This window comes from Crocodylus siamensis, chromosome 1 (genome assembly GCF_052110815.1).
Source record: "Crocodylus siamensis isolate JL-2025a chromosome 1, ASM5211081v1, whole genome shotgun sequence".
Lineage (NCBI taxonomy): Eukaryota > Metazoa > Chordata > Crocodylia > Crocodylidae > Crocodylus > Crocodylus siamensis.
This window is the reverse complement of record NC_143395.1, coordinates 271153509-271177811: the sequence shown is the minus strand read 5'-3', so window position 1 is coordinate 271177811 and position 24303 is coordinate 271153509. Positions and strand designations below refer to the sequence as shown.

The 24303-nt window shown below is 42.3% G+C and overlaps 1 protein-coding gene across 1 annotated transcript in view; it reads left to right on the top strand.

Annotated features, from left to right (window-relative positions):
* PHEX (phosphate regulating endopeptidase X-linked) overlaps positions 1-24303 on the top strand; it is a 175620-nt gene that overhangs the window by 137987 nt on the left and 13330 nt on the right. The window contains exons 15-18 of the mRNA XM_090062296.1: positions 4549-4607; positions 12922-12976; positions 18004-18071; positions 21957-22087. Coding sequence (XP_089918422.1) covers positions 4549-4607; positions 12922-12976; positions 18004-18071; positions 21957-22087 — 313 coding nt within the window. The remainder of the gene's footprint in view (positions 1-4548; positions 4608-12921; positions 12977-18003; positions 18072-21956; positions 22088-24303) is intronic.

The following is a 24303-nucleotide window of genomic DNA, read 5'->3' as shown; positions in this document are numbered from 1 at the left end:
TTTGAATCAATGAATTGAATCACTGTTCCTGATTTGGGCTGAGTCCAAATCAAATCCGGCCCGTTTTGCACACCCCTAGTACTTTCAGCATATTGCCTGCTTGAGTTTATAAGAGTTTGTTCACATCATATGAGGCACGGGGAAAGGAGCATGGGACTTGAATGAGCCTTCTGGGCTATCAAATCCAGTTATAGTCTCAGGTAACCATTTGGTGGTCTTATGGCAGGAAGCCAATTATTTTGGAAATGAATAAAGTGGTCTCCTGAATTTGGGTTTAAAAGCATAGATGCACTCCAAGCAAAAGTGCGTCTATGGATGCCACAGCTGTTGTCGCCAGTTTGGCCATTGCCACAGCCCCTGCTGTCCAGAGTGCAGAACTGGGTGATTATTATGTCACTGCTGTGAACCTCTGTAAAGGCACCTACTATTGTTACTAGTCCAAAACCTAACTTCCGGATGGTTATCCATATGAGGGCTTAAGGAACAGGCATGCATAATGTACTACAAAAAACCTCTCTAAAACTTTACTTTTAAATTCCACCTTTCTAAAGAGGAATGAAAATGCTTAATATAGAGTCGTTGTAAAGGCATTCACTGAAATGTATCTTTCAAGATTTTTTAAATCTCCTGGGTATTGCATAAGGCCCACAGACCACCAATTGGACAGCCCTGGCAGCTGGTGACAGCCCTGTTGGTTTAGAAGTATCAACATGAAGAATAACAAGGAAAGATCAGTATGAATTGAAAATCCTTATTTGCAAGCTAATACATTATTTTGAGTTTATTATCAACTATGTTTTTGTTAATAAGTGACTTTAGAAGGACAATGTAGGATAATACTTGTAGAGCAGCTTTTTACATCCTGTCTTGAGTGGGGGCCTGGATTGGATGACCTTGTGAGGCCTCTCCCAGCCCTGCTTTCCTATGATTCCTGTGAATAGCATTAATTAACCAGTGTAAAGAACAGTCCATATATGTAACAAGTATCTTGACTCGAGTCAGTAATGGTTTCACTTAATGATCCAAGACTATGATATGGGCCTGTTGAGAGGCCAGATGCACCCTGGGAAGGGGGTTGAGTGCACAGGGGCTCAGTGAGAGGCCAGGTCAGCTTGGAGAGTGAGGGTCTGAGTACACAAGGGCCTAGTGAGGAGCCAGGCAAGCCCTGGAAGACAGGCTGGGAGTTAGTGGGCCTGTTGAGGAGCTAGGCAAGCCCTGAGGCTAGGGACAGACATTCAAAAAGCCCTCCCTTCCACAGCATGGAGCTGAGGGGGGCATGGCCAGGCTCCCACAGGTGCTCTGATTAGCCCAGTGGGGAATTGATAACAGTGTTGATCACCCAATTAAGAAAACAATGGAGGGACACTACCAGCTACTTGTTGATTCTGCCTGTTGGTTCAGCACAACCGTAGCCAGCATGTAGTCTGCTAGCTAATACACAGACACCTGCTCAGCAAGGCAGATGGGAGGGGGGGAATTCCTTCTTAGCAGGGAGTGGTGAGAGGAGAGGGGAAGCAGCCCACAGTCTCTGGAGCTCCAGCCAGAGTGGAGGGGAGGAGCCAGCCCTGCTGTGGAGCCCAGAGAACATTCCAGGATGCTGGGGGAGTCTGGTTTATCTTAAACCAGGAAGGGGTCTGAGACAGACATTGCATAAACTCATTTGAGCCAAATCGGGTAAGTCTGATACTACATTCAATTAGGTGTATCTCAAACCAGTTTCAACCATTCTTAAATTGGTTTATGTGCACAGAACATCTGTTCTGTTACAGGTTTAAATCAGCTTCTGATCACTTAAACACGTTTATGTGTATGATGTCTGTCCGTAGCCTGAGAGAAGGGGTGGATGTGTGAGAGACCTAGGGAAGGACCTGTGTGAACCCAGTGAGTCTGGCAGAGTACCAGGGCCTATTGAGGGATCAGCCCAGAGAAGGAAAGGGGGCTGTGGTAAGAAAGATCTATTAGGGAATCTGGGTAAGCCCAGAGAAGGGATAATCTATGAAGGGGCCCAAGAGGGAAGACCCACAGAAAAGAGAAGGCTGGCTGCTTTGGGAGCTGACTTTGGATACCTCAAATGGTCCAAGCTGGGGCCCAAGTCCAGGAAGAGCCAAAGGGTGAAATAGCCCACTGGGAGCCTGGAGTCTCAATTGGCCCGGAGGCAGGGCTAAGAGAGGCCAAAGGTCCCTGTGAGGGGGCCACAGCCAAGAGGGAGGGGTCAAGCAGTGGGCAGCCGAGGATGATGATGACTGGTGCTTGGGTGTCTGAGGAGGAGGGATCAAGGACAAGGGTCCGAGAGTGAGCTGGGGACCAGAGATGGAGGATTCAGAATGGAGATGAAGCCAAGGCCAGGGGCCTGGTGGTTAGCAGCCCAGGAGGGGTATAGGACATCTAGGGGAACCCCAGAGAGGGACAAAGAAGATCAGGCAGGCCAGGAGACTGGTCCTGGGTATGACCTAAAACTGCACTGTACTGGAGTTGGTTGGTGTGGTGAGGTGGCATCCATGAAATGCCTTACATGGGCCACACCAGGGAAATGTGACAATGGGGTGCTGGAAAGCCTCAGCTCCCACTGCCTTGTGCATTACCCTGTGAAGGGGGAGCATACCTTGACAGAAAAGCACTTGGTAAGGAAGACCAGGTGGACCACAGGGGTCCAGAGGCCCAGGGAGGGGGCAGGCAAGACCAGGACTACGTGGGTCCAGAGGCCCAGTGAGAGGGGCCTATGGATCATAGTGAGGCCCAGCAAGAATAATAAGATCAGAGGGGTCCAGTGGCCCAGCAAGGGGCCGGGAATAGAGTGCAGGACCAGATGGGTGTAAGGGCTTGGAGGGTGTCTGGGAAAACTAAAAGGGTCCAGGACAAGGGACCAAAAGGAGCTGGCAGCCTAGAGAGGGACCAGAGAGAGAGACTGAGGGGTCTGGTAGCCCAGGGAGTGGTTGCACGAGACTGAGGAGTCTGAAGGCCCAGAGAGAGGCTGGAGGAGAGACCAAAGAGTCTGGCAGTCTGAGTGGGAGCCAAGGGAGAGATTGAGTGGGGCCGAGAGAGGCCGAGGGTCAGAAGGCCCAGTTAGGAGTTGTTTCAGCACTAGGTTGAACATCAATAAGGATGCCATTTGCAAGGCATGGGACATGGTGTAGAGGAGGTATGGAACCATGTGATAGGCCCAGAAGGTCATTACCATAAGTCAGGTGGTCATTATAGTAAGATCAGGGCAGCCTCCCACACATTATATATCTATTAACATCAAGCCATGGCAGGAGAGAGAGACTGCCCTTAGTATTTCAAAATTTTTTGGGGTACCTTGTGACACTGGCAGTCAATGATCGTGGGTCCCAGCCCCGGGACTGTACTTGGACTGGTCCCAGAACCCTGACATTCAGCCAGCATCAGGCTGCATGGTAAGGACCCTGCCATATGTTCAATTTAAAATGCAATGGAAACCAGCCACAAAATAATTGCATGTGGTTTTGCATTTTGTGATGCCATTAATTGCCTGAACAGGTGGCTGGGTTACAATTTGAGATGCTTGTTAATCGCATCCTAAGTGTAATGTGTGCCAGGGGCCCAGTGATAAAAAGCAAAGCAGCAGCCTACCAAATGGGAAGTAGTTTCTTACTTCTGTTCCCAAATGGGACATGTCTGTACAGTAGCATAACTAGAAATGTGTGAATAGACCACCTGTTAAGGCACTGATTTAGGGGGCACCAGAATGGTGGCTTCTTGGGAGCCCCTGTGGCAGCAGCTGCAACAGGTGTGCAGGGAGCTCTGCTACAATTCAGGGAGCCCATGCCTCCCTTGTGTTCTCTTTCCCAGGGCACTTTCAGCCATATCACTGAAATTATCCAAAGTAACATGACTAGGCATCCTGCCAAAAGTTGTAGCAATGGCTTTTCTACTGCAAAACAGCAAATCCTGGTATCAATGTGCCTGAGCATTTCCCATATAACCTGCCTACAGGCAAAACCCAGAAGTATGCCCTTGAGACTGCTCAGGCCTTGCCCCTGCACATGGGCCCCTTAGTGCTAGGACTTGTCTTTGTCCTCGTGCAGACAAGCTCAAAGAAGCCAAAAACTGAACAGGCTTATCTGTTCATTCCTATGTACTCATTCCTCTGGTTTCTACAGGTAGCTTCTCCATGAGTCTGTTATAGCACTGATAAGTGTGAAGAGAAGTTTGCACTGCTGCTGTCTGTATTGCTTTTGTCTTGTATAAATAAAGGACTTCTGTCTCCAAGGCTGGCATTGAGTGGCAGCTTTACAAACTCTAAAATCATTTTTAAAAGAACACAAAATACAGTAAGTGCTAGCCAGTGTGGCCTTGTCCTAATCTGCTAAGCACTTTTTGACTATGTTCATTTAAAATAATGTCAATAGACAATAGATTTAAATGATAGCAAATGTGGAATGGGAGAATAATTAACTTTTTATGCAACTAATGGTTTTTAATTTCTTGGTGCCGTTTAATTGAGTTAGCCTTTTATCTTTGTTCATTCCATTCATAAGCTCTGAGCACTGACAACCAATATATTTTCTTTTACTACTGTTTGTACAGGTGGTTTACCAGTCCTACTACTGTCAATGCTTTCTATAGTGCATCTACCAACCAGATCAGTGAGTACCTGACCTTTATCCCTTCCTTATGTATTGGAAAGATATATGTTTTAAGGTTGTATATTCTCACATGACTCCCCTAGGAGTTATGCCACTTTACAATCTGAAAATCTTCCCTAAGAGGTATCTACTTGGCCATGTACAAATCAAGATATCTTAAGTTACTTTTGGAAATATGAACAGTGATTCATTCCATAATCTTTTAATAATACAGCATATTGGTGCCAAAAACAGGTACAAAGGAATCAGTAAAGCTACATTTCAATCTCCATCACATATGCAAAGCTCCTTTGATGTCCATGGGCATAAACAATATTTTCAAGAGCTACATTTGGCCTTCAATCTCAGCTGTGTGACATTCTCATCTCATAATCATAGCACAACAGGCCTCTGGCATTAACTTCAGTGCTCCAGTTATTTTTAAGACATTCTGGCTAGCTGGCCTGTTCATACCACTTTCTGGTTTCAAGGTGCTGTGAGATATGGCTGAAATTTTCAAAGCTGTCTAGGAGGGTTGGGTGTCCAATTTTCTTTCATTATGATGGGGATTTTGAATTCAGATCTTGTAAGAAGCTTTGGCAATATTCAGTCTGTATTTCTAAGACAGGATGGATGATTGTGTTCTTTTATTTCCCAGCTGTGAGAGTTCATTCCCTTTCCCCTTCTGTGGCTGCAGGCTTTGCATACAGCTGGGGTACCATAACACAGCCGTCAAAGATTGCTAGTTGGCTCCCCCACCATTTTTCTAAGTCGCTCCTTATTATGCAGTGGAGTAATTCTTAAGACTAATGTAATGAAAACAGCACAGTGGAGATAGAGAGGAAGTATGTCTTGTGTTTAAAGACGGGACTTAGCAGTCACACATGCTGGGTCTCAGCTCTTTTGAATAGCTTGTGCCTCTGGGGAAGTCACTTAACTTCTCTGTGCTGGAATGTACTCATTTGTAAAATGGGTGCAATTATTAGGCAATTCCTTGTCTTAAAATTAGTCTTAGAAGTAGATTGTTTCACTTTTAATAAAAGACCACTCCCATTAAACAACTGCTTTTTTTCTGGTCCCTTGAATAGTCATTTAAGATACCATTTCACTGAACTGATTAATTCCCTAAACCACGTAAGTCTATTTAAGCAGAAACCTCCCCAGTTTTGTCAAATGCTTAGTATGAATAATATTAAAGTTTAGTCAACAGAGAATGAGAGCTGTTGCTGTTACCTATGCTTTAATATTGAATCCTTTCACATTTCAGCATCATTCAGCTCTCCCAGCTGCTCTGACACAGCACATTAGAGAAGGCTAAAATGAGAGGCTAGACTTACTGATGTTGAATTTCACACTCACTGTGCCTAACTATATCACGAAGCTGGGAGCTGTCAAATGTAACCAATCAGTCATGGGTATAGAAGCAATTGTATTTTATATCATAAGTACTGACCTTCGTGTACTGCTTGTGTTTGACCTTGAAATTTGGCTAGTATTGCTCACTGTTTTTTTAAGGCTGTTCTCAGGAACTACATGGCTCTCTTTGAGCAAGTTTATATCTAGCGTGGCATTTGCTACTGCACAGGAGTGGGATGCAAGTGTAAACATGCCTTGTAAATTATGTGGGCAAAGAAGTTAGCAAAGAAAGATGCAGAACAAACATGATATTTACATTGAAACTAGCCCCTTTTTAGATGCCAGAGGTATTTGCTGAAATCAGGAGGGTGGCCCTCAGTATTTCATATGACTCTCGGACCTCTGCTTTAAGAACTCTTTCCTATTAGTTGAGATGGTATTCACAATTTAAATATACCTGAGGTGGTCATATGCAACCTTTCAGTGCCCTTCATTCACAAAGGCTAGCAGACTACCTCTTAAGGCTATGTTTTCAGTAGCTGTCTCATGAATGCTTGAGGGGTTGGAGAAATAATGCAGAAATTGTGGCTATGGCCTATTCTCCTTAGATACTGTTGTGTTTGTATTCTTTTTACTTTTAATTAAGGGTTTACTAACTGGCATATTTGTAAACTGATTTTTAAGTAAAGAATAGAGATTGTTATGGTCCTAGATACACAACATGCAAACAGCAGTAATGCACATGAGGTTTATATCCTAATAGAAATTATATTTGTCTGGAGGCAACAGATGATCAACTCTCCGAAGGTTACTGCTGCAGCAGGTACTACTTATAGTGCCTTGCCACTCCGAGTCATGGGAGAGGGTAATTGTTTACACTGAACAGAGGACCACTCCTGAATAGAAGCAGACATTTGACAATGATATGTTGCAACTTATATCAGTACAACTTTTACTTTCCCCAGGGTAACACTAGTACAGTGCTTCTCAACTTTTTTAGATTCAAGGCAACCTCTCCATAAGTTTTCTGAATTTAGTGGCACTCTGGTTGAAAACCATGGTGATGGAGGAACACAGAGAAAATTTTTTTTTTCTTGCAGTCTTGATTTCCAGTGAGTTGTGTCTCTTAAATTAAAATAAAAGCTCTTAAAATGATTTTTTAAGAAAGGGATTTTTATGTAAAAACTGCTTTTAAAATGAATAGTACAGAGAGAGCTTGGGGAGCACTGATCCCTCTTCTCAGCTTCTCTTACAAATCAGAGATTCTGGTGCTACTTGTGTTGGGCCAGGCAAGTTCAGAGTACAGCACAGCTCTGCAAGACAATCTCTGACACAGTCCAGGCTAACCTCCTTCGGCAGGGGGAGCAGTTGTCACTGTGCTGATAGGAACAGTCTTGGTCAAAGGCACCAGAACTGCAGTCAGGGACTGAAGGCATTTTGTGGTAATGGTGGCAGCAGTGCTGGTATCACAGCAGCTCTGGCAGGTTCCTGGGGCAACCTTTTTGAGAACCTCTGCACTAATAAGTTACACTGGGGTAAGGCTTTGTGTTATGTGCCTAGGCTGTATGGGAAACAAATGTTATATTTCCATCAGAAATCCAAGATCATCCAATCAGGAGGCAGAGATATAAAAGGCAATCAATCAAAGTAACTAACTGTAGCAACCTGATTTTTAAGTTACAAAACTTGCTTGCAAGGAATTTAGAGACAAAGCATCTGTCTGCTTTGAATCATGGGTATTGAATAGTAGCTATGCTCAGTTTAGTTGTGTTTTGGATGAAGAAGAAATCTTTAGACTTTTTTTTTTTTTAGACAAGAAATCTTTGGATCTGCAACATGTCTTCCAAGCATACCCATGCCTCTCCAGCATTCTCTCACCCGTCACAGACATCTCTGTTCCAGTAAGGGGTATAACACTGATGGCCAAATCTTCTACTTTGAGCATTTGGTAGTTCTCCTCACCATATTTCCTGCCCCTCACAGCACAATGCTTGTTCCCATTTAGGGATTCAAAGTATGATCTGCAGCCCTGATATTTCCAACCAACTTCAAACAATATCATGTGTTCAAGGAAGCACCAAAAATTCCAGAAAAGCAAATTCTGAATGTTTTTAATTTTACCTTGATTATTACTCTACTGAGTACTAATGCAAAAAGAAAGAATGTCATCTACTTCAACACCAAATCTCCATTAGTAGAAAGAAGAAACATAATGATTTTAAAATGGAATAGTTAAATTTGGGAGGCTACAACATCTGCACTAGGATAAAATGGGTGACAATCTTTTGTCTATCTATTACCAATTTTTAGGTTTAAAATGTGGGTCCACACTATGAAATTGGCAAGACAGGTACAGACTTTATGGACGTGCATTAGAGATCTGCTTAATACAATTCTGAACAACATGCATGTATATTTAGGATCTCCATTTTATCTGTCTCACACTTGTCTACATACCAGATTAACAATCCATTCAAAAACTATTCTCAGGAAGTCATTTCAATTAGTCAGAAAGGAAGAGGCACTCTTGTAATTTGAAAAGTGGTTTTGCTAACTCCAGTCCTAGTCAATTAAAATTTATACAAGACAGAAATTGGAGATGGAGCTGAAGATTTAAAGCCAAAACCAATTTTCTCATGTTACTGTGGGTTGCATCTCTTGTTCTGATTCAGGATCAGTGGCATAACTGGGGGGAGCAACTAGAGCAACCACACCAGGTCCTAACTGGGAGGTTTGGGTGGGGGGAGTACAAAAAGAAAATGGCTCAATTGTGCCAGCAGTGGTACAAGCAACCAGAAATCACTGCTGTCCTGTGTGGCAGCTGCCCTGGGCACCCAACCATGTCATTACACTGCTGCTCAGGCTAAATTTCAATGTACAGTCAAGTTAAATATAATTATTTTTACTTATTTGGACGAGTAATACTATCTCCCTGTCCATCAGTTTATCCATCTGCAAAATGCGGTCAGTAGCATTTGTCTAATGAATTCATTGGCAAATGAATTCATTAATAGTAAAGCAGTCTGATGGGAGGCCACGATATGAGTGCAGAGTTTTAACATTTGAAATATACTTCATCATGCTGCCATCTTTCTTGGTAGGGAGATAGGTTGAAAGTTGTGATGACAATTAAAATGTATGAGGCAATTTTCCTTGATGCAGATCAAAGGTGCTATTATTTTTTTCAGATTCAGAATAAATTCAGAACGACACAATTTAAAAGTAGGTCAGGTGTATTCCATTCCCTGCAAAACTGGGAAATGTTTTGGAAGTATATTCTGAGCAAGAAGAGGGTTCAGCAGATAGCTAATGGAAAGGCAGCAGGAGCAGCAATATCAAATGTGTTTGAAGGTGGTTCTCTAGGACACCTGGGTATAATGAAAATTGCTTCCTTCTACAGAGCAAGGATAAGAGTGGAAAAAGTTTAATTCAAGTTAGCAGCATTTTTATTGCTACATCCCTATCACTCCCCCTGCCCCCCCACCCAAAAAAAAAAGAGAGAGAGAGTGAGAGAAGGAAGTTTGAGTGAGGGGGGAAAAACCACACGGTTGGCACCGAGTCCTACAAAGGCTTGAACACAGCCTGGCTCAGTCTCTACCCTCTGGGGAGATACCAACTGCAAACTGAGCCAATTGCTTGTTCCCATTTCCTCCTAGACATGCTAACCAAGCAGATCTGGGTTGTTGTACCAGGATCCGGTCTCTAAGGTTCTTCTCTGGGTTCCCTACAATCCAGGGGAGTCCTGCTCTCAAGCACACTGCATCCACCTGCTCCTACTCTCCCATGTCAAACCTGGAAATAAGCAGTGAAGATGCTCCAGGGGATTCCCCTCAGGGCTGTTTTCAAGATTTCTGCGTCTGGCTTGTGCAAGTGGGAGTAAATGGGTAGGTTCAGGGGCACGTGGTAGACATACCGAAGCCATCCTCCCTGTATGGGCTCAGAGATGGGGCTAATGTCAGTCCAAGACCTAAAAATCAGTGCCCCAACTTTCCTAAGCCCCAGGTGCTTATGGTATCCTTTGGTATCCTTTGGGTTTTTCATCATTTTAAACTTTGTGAGTACCTTGATCATCCCTTTGCACAATTTGGGAAGCAAGCAAGGGGTCCAGGCTTAGCGAATGATTTTTGTTACCAATTTTAGTCTTAAAAAACCTGGAGCAGGGGTGACCAAGATATGTTCCACAGAGTGGTTTTGGCCTGTTGAGCCATGCCATCCAGCCCACAGGTCTAAAATTTTGGTAGCATGATAAGCAGAAGTACTGTTAATTGTTGAAGTTCTTAGAGCCACAATAATTAACACTGTTATTGCTTGTCTTGCTTTCAAATTTCAGAATCCATGGGGAGCTCTGTGGGCTGGATCCAGAGCATTGGAGCCATGTCATCTAGCCTGTGGGGCTGCCATGGGGCCAGAACTTTGGTGGAGGGAGGAGTGGTGGCTTCTGCAGCTCCAAAAGCCACAACTATTAACACGGTTGCCACCAAATTTCTGCCCCACACTTCATATCCAGCCCATGATCTGTATTTAGACCATGGACCAGTCCTGCAGAGCTGGAAAAGTTCATATCTTCACAAAATAACAAACATTCCTGGGATCCACCCTCCTCAGTGTGAGCTCTCCCTTGTGTGGATTTCAGGTCTGGTCCATTCAAGGCTATTTGCACGGCATGTCACAGTTTGAAGGCATGAACTGGTATAAATGACCAAAAACTGGGAGGCATGCAGGAGAGCTCCCAACCTTCAGTCAGTGCAGGCAACCTGTGCTGCCGGCTTCAGTCAGTGCAGGCAAGCTGTGTCGCCACCTCCCCCCCCACTGAAGGGCAAACATCTGTTCGGTTTGCTCCCGACCTAACCTAGGGTGCTTAGAGTCAAGTGTGGCAAGGTTCTCTGGGTAAAGCTGAGAGCACAGACCAACTGCAGATGCTTCCTCAACCTGACAAAGGGGGGTTGTACCCGAAAGCTTGAAAAGAAGAATTTCCCCAACTATTTTAGTTGGTCTAGTAAAAGATATCAAATTTACCCAAAGAAACTTGTCTGCCTATGTCCTTAGGCTAACACAGCTACAACCTATACCCTAAAGTGTAAAACTTAGACCATGTCCACCTCAGGCTTTCTGAAAGTCTGTACTTGACTGAAATGGGAAGAAATGCTTTACTATAACTAGGTTTCCAGGTGCCAAAACTCAGTCTTGTGAGTCTTTCAATTGATCTTTGTGGTTTTTGGATCAGATCTACACAGAATGTCTGATTTGCCACTGTCTAAATTCAAGTGGTTTTGTAGACAAAGCCTGCTACTCTATCAATGCCTAGCATTTGCATATGGTGCAAAAAGTAGAGTAATCAGGGTACTTGAGAAGGCTAGTAATGTGAGTTGTTTAACAACATTTGGGTTGCCTGTGAATGCTTATTCTTCTAGGTGTGCTGTGATGCAAGAAGTAGATCATGAAAGTCTTGTTATCAGTACTTGCGTAAAGATATTTTTCAGCAGACAAAAGCAGACAGTGTATGCTCTGAGCAACAGGGCATCTGAGGAACCTAAAAAGATGCCAGAAAATAAGTCTTAAAAAATTGCTTTTCATAAACTAACTTTAAACAGGTGGTCATGGCAGCAAGGGAGCAACAGCAGGCAATGAGCAGATGGGCAGGCCAGGAGAGCATACTGCTCACTGCATTGCTTGACATGAATTACATCTAGTGTAATCTTTTAGAAGACTTCAGAAGGCAAATGAGGAAACGTTGCTTTACAATTTACCTCATCTCTGCAAATTCTGTGCCCTTTTTATCAATTAAAATAAGGCAGACATTATCAAATGTGAACACCTTTTGGTTTTGATTTCAATGATCAGGTGGTTTCTACAAGTGAACCATAGCAACTGAAGCAAAGCTGTCTGTTCTTTGGACAGCAAAATATGGTGGAAAATAGGTATGTAGTGAATAATCCAGAAAAATTGGTCTATCATTAACAATGATCATATTCATTCATACACTACAGAGTTGTGACTTGACATGTGCCTACAATACTCTCTCTCTAGATATATGCCATTTCTTCTAAAAGAAGACAATGGCATGAAGCTCTGTATCTAAGCAGCATGCATGTAAATTGTCTCATTTATACCTGTTTTTTTGGGGGAAAAATCTTTTTTCTGTGGTAGTGTTGTGCACTGTTAAACAGTGGCTCTGCTGAACCCTAGGTAAAGAAGTATCTCACTAGCAATGAAGTGAATTGTGTATGTTCAGTTGAATGTTGTCTACATTTCAGGAATTTGCTTGGTATTATGACTTATAGGAATTATTTCTGGTCCTGTGTATGACCTCTTTGGTATGGTACTCACAGACAGATTTTCACTTACCATATTCAGTTGAAGACTATTTTATCAGAATATCCAGCTAGGATAAATTTAAATTAAAGAGCTAGCATGGCTGTGTACATGTATCTGACCATAATGCCTTGGAAGAAGGAGACAGGACTCTTTGTCCTGAAGGGATTCAAATCTACCTCTTTCATTTTTCCAAGAGGGTGCACTAACCCGTCTAATATACTTTGAGTGGGTGTGTTTTCTACCCCTCCACCAGGAGCTGAACTTCTGTGCAGCCAGACACAAAAATGTGTTATTCTGGATTTTAGAAAGAAGCAGGAAGACTCTGTGTTCTCATTAAACCTCTATTGTAACAACCAACCCCTGACCCAAAATGGTCAACTGACCTCTTCTTGTGGATGACATCAGTCTTTAGTAAGGGAGTTAACTCTTACTACATGAAATAGCACACACAAGATATGACTTCAGCCTATAGGCTGTGCACTCAGCTGGGAACTAAGCAAACCTGAGTTCAACCCTGAACATTCTGCTTTATTTATGCTTTTTTTTTAATCCAATGACTGCCTAATTTAAATATAGAAGTAGTCCAGAAAGAATGGATCCTCAGGATTCTGTCTTTCATCTGAACTGAATTTGCCTCATTGCTTTTCTGTTTTTGCTCTTACAGGGTTTCCAGCAGGAGAACTCCAGAAACCTTTCTTTTGGGGAACAGAATATCCCAGGTAAGTAAGAAAAGACATGTTCAGTAAGTTGGAAATGTGTAACAAAAGTTAGACACGGAATTTTATGTGAGAAAAGAAAGTACGTGGAATGCAAGAATGTACTGGTAAGGCAGACCAAAAACATATGTACAGTAGGGCATTGCCCAAGGAAAATAGAGGCAGGAAGGCCCTTGGGATGGACAGGCACGCGCGCGCGTGCACACACACACACACACACACTTCATTCTATCTACTGAAAAATGAGACTGATCTCAGAAGGTACTACCTTGTGTGATACTTCTGTCTCTTGGGGAATTGGATGTTCCTATTGTCTTAAACTGTTGATTGATTTCTCTGAGGAATTTGTACATAATTGTCTGAGTGTGGGTGTCTGGGCACAACAATGAGCAGAATGAAGCAGTGTGCGTGCAAAGTCTAATAAATGAGAACTGAAAATCAGGAAAAATAGGCAAAAACTTCAAATTTCCTCAACAGTGCTTATTGTCTGCACTGCTCCCAGTGGCCAAGCTCAGAGATACATTTAGGGAATTGTTAATGTATTCTTCATTATTTTTCTGTTAACATTTTAAATTCCCAGTGAGCCTGCTTCCAGCCTCATTGTGGTGTTTTTCCATGGTCTTCAATGGGTTTTGGATTAGGCCCAAAGTATTTAATGTCCTTCTTAGGGTCCCATCCAGACATAAAATATCTCTTAGAATACTGGGCCTTAATCCAGTAAAACACTTAAGCATCTGCTTAATTTTGATTTCATGTACACCAGAAACTTACCATCCCTGGTAGTAGTGTTCTCACAAAACCCACATGGATCCACATGCACTATCTCCTGGAAAGGAAGCAATGTAACAGCACAGAGGGGAGGATAACTAGCACTGCTAATATACATTGCCTATTGGCCTGCATTTTGTACCATGTGAACTCATTTATATTGTTTCTGGTCTGGGAGATAGCATGCGCAGAACACTAGAACGTGCTTGGAGCAGTGCTGCAGGGTACAGTAAATTTGCATTGTAGGCATGGCCTTGGAGTACTCCTATGAGTAGTCAACAGTGGCATTACTCAAGGATTTAAAGCTCAGTATTTGCTTAAGCTCTTTTCTATGCATGTGGTGCTGTAGTTGAGGAGAAATAATAGCAGGTCAGCTTTAATCATGCTCAGTGAAAGCATGCTCATTTACTTCCACAATTCAATGTTTTTATATATGGGGTGGGATGTGGCAATGACAACGTCCTGGCAACTGTTTCAGTCAATTATCTTGTTGTACAAGACCAGTTACTCCTGACACACATTCTTAATACATTATCATTGTTCAGCTTTATAAAACATGTTGTATTTTGTTATATTTCTGTTTGGATGTGTGGTTCCAAAGAGGAAACTTGGCAGTGTGTATAAAGATAAACATTACATTTAGGAACAAAGAAATTCATGTTCAAGGTGAATTCTTATAAGCCAGGTGATTTTTTCCTTGGTGCTGTAATGAGGAATAAAGGAAAGCCCTTTCTAGTGAACTTGTTTTCTGCAATAGCTTTCTCACTGCAGCTCTGTTCCCTTGAGCAGATTTCTTTGTGCACTGGTTTTCTGGCCTAATGCTAAAGCCGTGAGGTTTTCAAATGATTATTGCTTTTTTCTGTTCTTTAAAGGTTACCTTAACTTAAACAAATTAGGCATGCTTGTATAATCATCAGAATGTTATTTAGGAAACAAATGCATCTTTTTTACATAAGACAACAGATTGGTTTGTCCTTGAAATATTTTAGAGATCCTGTCACTCCATTTAATAGAAACCCTACGTAATGCTGGCATAAAATAAAAATCAAGTTATAAATATTGACACTTGCTGAAAATGGATCATGCAGATATTAAATATGCACTGAACACTAATAGTATCAATTTACCATAGAACTTCAATAAAATCGACTGCTCTCTATTTGCATGATAAGAACCTAAATTAGGGGTCTGCATATCTGTATATCAGAAAGAACAAAACTGGATCTCTACCTACCATAATCAAATGGTAACCATTTTTGTGAGAGACATTAGCTTATTACTTTTATTGTGTTAATATTCATTTCAGATTGAATTTAATATCCGCAGAGCCTGCATGCTAGATACAGGAAGGATTTATAACCTTTAAAAATATCCTTATTCTATGTTTTAGTTGTATTTCTTGCTACTTTAAGGAAATTCTCAAAAATTTCCATCATTATAAATACCATCTCAGCACTGCCAGTGATAGCAATGTTGGGAACTCTAAGACGGATGGATTGTTAGACCTCTGCAGCTAACAGATTTTCTGTAAAAGTGTTCTAATGCTGCTTGTACCTCTAGAGCTGAAGTGTGATGAAAAAATCCTGAATTTAGATAAGACTTCTGCATTTACTCCTTTACCAGGACAAGGATTACATAGTAACAATAAACCAGATCAATCCCATTGGTCACTAAACAAAGCATAGGTGGAACTAAGGTACTTAAGTTCCACAAATCAGAAAACTTAGTAGGCACTTAAGTTCAGGAGGAGCCTCTGTTTGGACTACAAAGTTCCCTATGTGCCTAGACTTAGGCTTTTGAGCATCCTCAGAAGTGAAGCGATCTATTGTGATCACTTTGGTGCCTAATTCCAGCCCAAACCCTGCTACAAATCTAGATTGGGGATGGAGAGGCACCTAAATCCCTGTAGTCTTCTTACTCCATTCTGTGTGCTCAGTCTCACTTGCATTCAGCTAAACAATGAAGGTGGTGATCTACCTTTTGCCCAACAGCCTTAGAGGTGAGAGCAAGCTCCACGCACCGACACTTATATATATAACTACAGCCCTACTGTATATTAGGGCTGTGGGAAGCTTCGGTCACTGATTCAATTCAGCAGAGATTCAGCCCAATTCAGTGGCCAAATCTCCAAACCCAAATCAAATCAGGAGACCCTTTAATCTCTCTGAATTGAATCAGAACCCTCTGAATTGATTCAGGAAAATTCAATGATTTGGACATAGGAACAGCTTTACATGTTTTTTCTACATACCTCAAGGTACCAGGCGGCTTATGAATGCTGAGCTGGTGGGGTGGATGGAGTGTCCCACAGGAGTGTGTGTGAGGGGGGCAGCGTGCATGACAGTGGAACCAGAAGTGGACCAGAAGCACTTCCAATCCACTTCTGGGTCTGCCGCAAAGCGCACAGGAGACCCTCCCTCTGGCCCCCAGCTTGGTGGCTTGTCCCTCTCGAGTCTGAGGAAGCACCCGGGGTCCCTCTGTGGCTGATCACTGAGCCAGGAGGGTGCAGGGGGGAGTCTTCTATGCTCAACAGTGGACCTGGGAGTGGGCCAGAAGTATTTCTGGTCCACTTCCAGGTCTGCTGCCGAGCACGGGGGGACCCCCCCACGCTCCTGTAGAACGTTTCATCTGCCCCAGCATCGCAGCATTACACAAGGTAGAGGTATGTAGAAAAAAACATTTAAAGCTGTACCTGTGACTGAATCGCTGAAATCAGCATCGAATCTTCAGATTCGGATTCAGCTGAATCAAACTGGGACAGTGATCTGAATCAACAAATCAAATCACTGTCCCTCAATTCAGGCCGAATGTAAATTGAATATGGCCCGTTTTGCACACCCCTACTGTATATGTGGACACCTGGGGTCTGAAGCTCATGGGGTTTTACAGTGCTGGATTAGAGCCTTAAGAAATCCTTAAAAAAAAAGAGATATGCCTTACGCTAGCTATTTTGTGGGCTTTTGACCTTATCAAATATTTCATGAGAATCTTTTTGCACCAGTCTTTTTTCTTCCCTGGCTGAAGAAGCCTTTATGTTACCCTTTGACTTCAGATGTGGAAAAAACAAACCTAATGTTGTGCATTCAGTATGGATAATTATCACTGTGCCTACTACAAAATTACAAATTTGTCACACAACCAGTTGATGCTTGCATTGTTGGGGTGTATACTTTTAAACCTACCTTCTTTAATGAAGGTCGGCAATAATATAAAAAAAAACAGTAGGAAGCATTTTATTACATGCAAATTACTTTTCAGAAAAGAAATAACAAAAGGAAGAATTGTCATGGGGGGAGGAAATTAAATCATATAACACTCTTTTGGGCATGACTGAGATGAGCAATTAGCACGTTATGGATCATTAAGTCCCTTAATAGCATGTTACTTCAAAACCCTCAGCCTTTCCTTGTTAAAATACAATGTTATTAATACACTAAGCTACTTTGAAGTATGGCATCTCAGTAAACACTTAAATATGTAATATTGCACAATAGTTAAATGAAAAGCAAAGTTCTGCGTGAAAATTCCATGAACATCCATTTTCCCCAATGCACATGAACAGAACATGGAATGAAAAACTAGGTTACACGGACATACAAGGCAACATACCATTTGGTGTGTGCCAGGAACATGAAATAATCGTCTCCATTCTAGTTGTCTAGTAAATTAAATATGATTTTTTCTCTCTTTCTCTCTTTTCTTTCTTTCTCTCTCTTTCTGTCTCTTTTTCTCACTCTCACTCTTTCTTTCTCATTCTTTCTCTCTTTCAATGCACAGGAGCAGGGAAATAATATAATGTCTCTTTAAAAAGCGTAATGAAAATCTATTTAATATTGCTGGAATTCTGTTTAAGCCTCTCTGTCATATGGCCGGGAAGAGTGGTTAGAGCTGGCGTCAGGAAGAACCTTTGCAATCTTCCATGATTACAGTAACAAAATAGGTTTTCTCTGTGCTTTCTAGTTCCTGGGGAAAAAATTATAAATATGGAGATTAGTTGGAAGAACTTTTTTAATATAAGATAATGATACCAGAAATTTGTATAGAAAAATCTAGCTGCCTTGGATAAAACCTTCTTTAAGGTTTTCTTTCAAGTCTTTTTAAATAAGCAAGGTTTTTGTTTTCAGCCTTTCATACTCTGTGACGACAGGGAAAATGTAATTTTCAGATGCAAAAGAATCTTTTTCTCAGATGGATGCCTATCTCCTATAGTTTGATGTTCATAAGAATTCAGATATTTTTAGCAAAACTACTTTGTATTACAGGTCTTTAAGTTATGGAGCTATTGGAGTGATTGTTGGACATGAGTTTACCCATGGATTTGATAATAATGGTAAGTGTCCATATTTGGATAAGCCTACTTTAAAGGAATATTGAATACAAAGGGATGCCTTGGTGTAGCCTTTTCCTTTAATGAAAAATAATAAAGAAAAAATGATGAAACGTGTGAAAGGGCCATTTGATTATAGTAAGAATGTTTTGTTTTGTGTGCAGGTTTTCTTTTTTTCTTTGTTTTGAAAGGAATCCCATGGTTTTGGTTTTTTCTTCTTTTCTAAAACAGAGAAGGGGAAAATCAACATTTCCCACCAAAGGATAGTATAGAAAAAGGAATCTTTGAGGGCCCTTACAAATAGTTTATTATAAATAAAATGAAACCTTTTCATTCCAATTTTAATATTAAAAACATTAAATATTAATAAAATACAATGATTAAAAAAGAGCCATTTCAAAACAGAAAATTGCAAGTTTCTATTCTGAAAATGTCTAAATGGAACATTTCTGTTTTATTGAATTAAAAAAAGATTCTTAAAAAGAACTTTCATTACAATCAGTATAGGCCTGGAACATTGGCATTTTCCAGTAGAAAAACATTCCTAGGCAATTTCCATTTAGCTGTAGTCTCTTCCATTGCTGCAATGGGCACAAGAATTAATGGACTGATTGCATTATCTTCTTGTGGTAATGTTGGTCACAAGACAATAGAGACAGTAGTAAATTAAGGCAAAGTACAGTGACACACAATTTATGCTTGTGCATTATAATGCATTGTTTTTCTGAGTGTTCAGTAGCTTTGATTAGGTGATCTTTCTGTCACAACCTTAAGACAAGAGAACTGGGAAGCAGGTGGCATAAAGGTATGTCAGTGCTACAGCCTGTCACAACATTTCTGCTAAAATTTCTCTTTAGTGACACATGCCATTTTGCCAAAGCCAAAACATTTTACACAGATGTTTTAATTTCCAAACTGGGGAAGTGACAAAGGGAGAAATTGAGAGATACTTTATAGCTTGGTCATTAGACTACTTGTCTGGGATATGGGAGACCTAAATATGAATTCCTGCTCTTCTTGATTTGGAAGAATTAAGTGGGGTAAAGGGGTGAAGCATGGCTCCTCTCTCAACTAGGCAGAACCTGGTCTTGAGCTTGGGTCTCGTTTAGCCAAGGGCCCCAACCATGTGGCTACAGTTTGCGATCTATGCATTCTGCTTTATGAGCCCTTTGAAAGGTTTCAAAGTTTTATTCCAATGTGGAATAACTGGAACTGAAGTTTCAGTGAAACTTCAAAAGCTGCTGCAAAACCAAATTGTCCTCCAGTCAATCCCAGCCAGTTGTACAATATGTTAACAACCATTCTGTTTGCAGATGCAGAGTCATAAGTGCTTGGAAAGAAAATTAACTCTAGTTGGAGTTTATTGAAATGCTTCTTTTTGTGTCATATCACATACTTATAGAATATATCCTCTCTGTGTTGTGGGTGAATTTTAAATGTGAACAGAAGCTGAGAAACTGGATAAAAGCCTGGCCCCGTTTTTGCCATTTTCCTTGGATCAGGTTTTCACCCACTGTTTGAGCCACTTTAAACAAAAAAAATGGGAAGAAATATAAGGTGTGGGAGTAAGTAACTGTTGCCTGTTAAAAGGTCTCATGACTGTAATCTTTGCCACTTTCTTGGGCCAAACATTTTCATGTAAATTATTTTCATTCCTGTTGAGTTCTCTGATTTGAGCCTGGTAACCTGAAACAACTATCATGATTAAGTTGTTAAAGACTGATATTTCCTATGAAAAAATTACTGTTGACAAATAGGATTGCCTTCCTCAGCAAATCATGCTTCTTGGTATACTCAGAATTATATGTGGTTACTTTAATTGCAAAACTGAGTTTTGTTGCATTAACTCTGGTGGGCACTACAGAGCCAAGGCAGCTGGGGAGAAAGAATTGTTAGATTCTCTTCCTCCCCACAGGTCCTTTAACACAATTATTTAACTTCTGTGCCAAAATCTGCTTGCAGTTACTCCCTGGTTTTCTAATCTCAAGCAAAACAAGCTTGATTTATGCTCTAAGAAGTAAACAGAATTGTTTCTTTCTTCTGTATTAACAATTCCAAAGTAAGCCACATATGCAGTCACATGTGTGCAAGTCTGTTATTCAGACTTTCACTGCAGAATAAATATCATTATAGAATGGAAGAAGCTAAAGCAGAGGATGTGATAATATGTCTCTTACAAATAACATATATATATTCTAAACAAGGTACAGTATATAGCTGTACTATATGAAATGCCCAGACCATAGCCTTTGTCTTTAGTTGATAATTTCTTTTGACTATTAAATAGACCTGTGAAAACTGAATAATATATTGCAGGCTAACACTAAATGAAGGTCATTTTGATTTATTGGGGGGAAAAAAAAGGATGAGTGAGGGGGAAGAAAATTTTAATTTCAAACTGATTAAAGTGATTCCTTTTTATTTTCTAATTTGCTAACACTTTTTTCACCCCATTTATGATAGAATGTTGGCAATTTTTGTAGCAAAATCAATTTTTGAAATTTGAAACATTTGAATTTGAAACAAAATTCGAAGTTGAATAAAAACAAATTTTAAATGAATTTTAGACCTTTGCAAGTTTGATTTCCTCTCCCTAGCAAAAATCTTTCCCTAAATTCACCCCAGATTTGCAAGGCTTTTCTGTTCCCTTGAAGCTGCATTTTTCAGTGAAGTAGATATTCACCAAAATTTTTGCCCAACTCTTATTTAGTGTTTAGGGATGGGCAAAATTCAGCCCGTGGGCTGGATCTGGCTTTTCAAGGGATTTCATCAGGCCCACAGTGGGTCCCTTGGCCCCACGCAGCCCAGGCGCAGGGGGCAGCTTGGGCCATGGTGCATGCAGCTGGTCCTACTGCCCCCAGGCATGCAGCAGAGTTGGGGCAGTATGGCAACTGGACTCTGCTTCCCAGCAGCCCTGGCAGCAACAGCTCCTTCTGGCTGTGACCACTAGTGTTGCAGCCACTGCAGGACCTGGCCCTGCAACCAGGGCACCCTGGCCCATCTGCCCTGCATCCACCACTAGAGATACTGGCTGGGACAGGCAGGCGGGTGCTCCATGGAGACCAGCCTGGGACCCCCATGGATGCTGAGCCATGGGCATGGGATGGGGCCACAGGTGGACAGGAAGCAGCAACTGGTTGTGGGCCAGGTGAGTGGGGCCAGGTCAGGGCTGGCCAGGATCATGGGGTGGTGACAGAGCAGGGCTCTGCAGGGAGAGGATCACAGCTCTGTCCTGGGCCCCAGCCCTGGCCACTCACTGTCAGCACCCCGTGATCCTGGCCCAGGCCCCAGCCCTGCCCACTCATCCTGCTCTTGGACACTGCTTCTTGCCTGTCCATAGTCCCATCCCCATCCCATGCACATGGCCAAGCATGCCCTGTCTGCAGGGGTCCAAACCAGTCCCCATGGAGATCCTGTCCCCCACCTGTGTCTGATGCTCCTGGACCACTTAGGGAGCTTTTATGATGGTGGGAGGTGGAGTTGCTGACCTGGCACAGCACAGTGTGGGGGAGGGTGCTGATGTGGTCTGCAACAGTTCACCAAATCTCCCTAAGTGGTCTTCCAGTCCAAATAATTGCTTGTCCCTAGTTTAGAGAGTATCATTCATAGTGTTGTATCTCTCAAGATTCACTGGGAGGTGTCCTCAGGATACAATTAACAGGAGCCAGGTTTCCAAGTACTAATTCCAAATTCCAAGTTTCCAAGTAATAATATGCTGATGGATAAAAATCAGGCAATTGAGTTAAACAGAATAAATCTGGATGCAGCATATTAATAATACTGTTCCCACTTTTTGAATGTTAGTTTTAGTTTGACCCTTGACTTTGGTATACTCCTAGTACTGCAAAAGAATATTTTCCTCAAAGCACATATATATATATTTTGTAGGTCGTAAGTATGACAAGAATGGAAATTTGGACCCTTGGTGGTCTACTGACTCGGAAGAAAAATTTAAAGAGAAGACAAAATGCATGATTAACCAATACAACAACTATTATTGGAAGAGAGCTGGCTTACACGTATGTAAAATACCAGTGATTGAAGCCACTGGGGTTTTTTTTGTTTGTTTTTTCATGCATCCCATGACTCATGAAACTAGATTATTTATTGTAGTATTTATGACAAATGCTTTAGATGAATTTAGCCATTTTCTATCAATGAATTGAGCAAAAGTGCTTTTCAAATGATTAGTTTAAATTATAACAGCAGAATCCTTTTATTAAAGCTTAAACTACTTTTCAGAGTAATGTGAATGGTAGGAGCAATATAATTGATGGGTGTGTGTTAGGTGCCCTCTCATGCTGATGTCATCATAGACTAGTGATATAGTTGGAGCAATTGAAAAGTTTTAATAAGAAATAGTTTGTAGTTGTGCTAAGTAACCCCACCTATGACTCCATAAATTAGTAAGTACACTAAAATAATAAAGGAGACCCACTGACTTATGGCATATTTAAGTCTGCTGTTGTCTTTGTGTCCACCTACAGAGACACCTTGCAGATCAAATGAATGAATATGGAAACAGGTTTTTGAAGCAAGTTGAAGACTGAGGAAGCAAATATTAGTGAAATTACTTGTATTTTCTGTTATTCCTCAAAGTGTGAGGTTGACTAAAACTGTATATTTTCTCAACTGGAGGATAAACAGGGACCCGGGAAACTATAGGCCGATTAGTCTTACCTCAATCCTAGGCAAGCTGTTTGAGAAAATTATGCTGGCACACATCCAGGAGGGGCCAGCAGGGGACTGCATGCTTAGGGGCAACCAACACGGGTTCATCAGTGGCACGTCATGTCAGACCAACCTGGTGGCCTTCTACGATCAGATCACCAGATCATTAGATGTAGGGGTAGCAGTGGATATAGTCTTCCTGGACTTCCGGAAGGCTTTTGACACTGTCTCTCACCCCATTCTCATTAAGAAACTGGGGGGCTGTGGTGTAGACACCCACACAGTCAAATGGGTCGCCAACTGGCTGGAGGGCCGCACCCAGAGGGTGGTAGTGGATGGGTCCTTCTCAACCTGGAAGGACGTGGGCAGTGGGGTTCCACAGGGCTCGGTCCTTGGGCCCGCACTGTTCAACATCTTCATCAGCAATTTGGATGAGGGGGTAAAAAGCACCCTGTTCAAATGACACTAAGATGTGGGGGGACGTGGGCACACTGGAAGGATACAACAGGCTACAATCAGACCTAGACAGGTTACAAAGGTGGGCAGATGAGAATAGGATGGGTTTCAACACAGACAAGTGCAAGGTGGCGCACCTCGGGAGGAACAACCGGCACCATACCTACAGGTTAGGGAACTCCCCTCTTGTCAGCACGGAAGCAGAAAAGGATCTTGGGGTCATCATTGACTCCAAGATGAACATGGGCCAGCAGTGTGGGGAGGCAGTTAGGAAGGCCACCCGCACCTTGGCATGCATCCACAGATGCATCTCGAGCAGGTCCAAAGAGGTGATCCTCCCCCTCTATGCGCCACTACTCAGGCCGCAGTTGGAGTACTGCGTCCAGTTCTGGGCACCACACTTCAAGAGGGATGTCGACAGCATGGATAGGGTCCAGAGGAGGGCCACTCGTATGATCAGGGGACAGCAGGGCAGGCCCTATGAGGAGAGGCTACGGGACCTGAACCTGTTCAGCTTCCAAAAGAGAAGGCTGAGGGGGGATCTTGTGGCCTGTTACAAACTAGTCAGGGGGGATCAGCAGGCATTGGGGGAGTCACTGTTCCCCGAGCACCGCCAGGAGTGACCAGGAATAACGGTCACAAGCTGGCAGAGGATAGGTTTAGGCTAGATATCAGGAGGCGCTACTTCACAGTCAGGGCGGTTAGGGTCTGGAACCAACTTCTGAGAGAAGTGGTGCTGGCTCCTACCCTGGGGGTGTTTAAGAGGAGGTTAGATGAACACCTTGCTGGGGTCATTTGACCCCAGTATTATTTCCTGCCATGGCAAGGGGTCGGACTAGGTGATCTGCTCAGGTCCCTTCTGACCCTAGAAACTATGAAACTATGAAATGGACTCATTGAAATCGGTGCAGGGGTGACTGGTGCGTCCTGAGTCTGGAGGGGCACAATTTGTGGGCAGGGCCGAAGGCGGGCTAAAAGCTCCATATCCACTCCTATGCTCAGGGCTGGATTATGACAGGGTGGGGCCCTAAACTAGGGGTTTCCAATCTTTCTATGCCACAGCCCAGCAAACTGTGGACCAAAAGGGGCCAGCTCAGCAAACTACAGA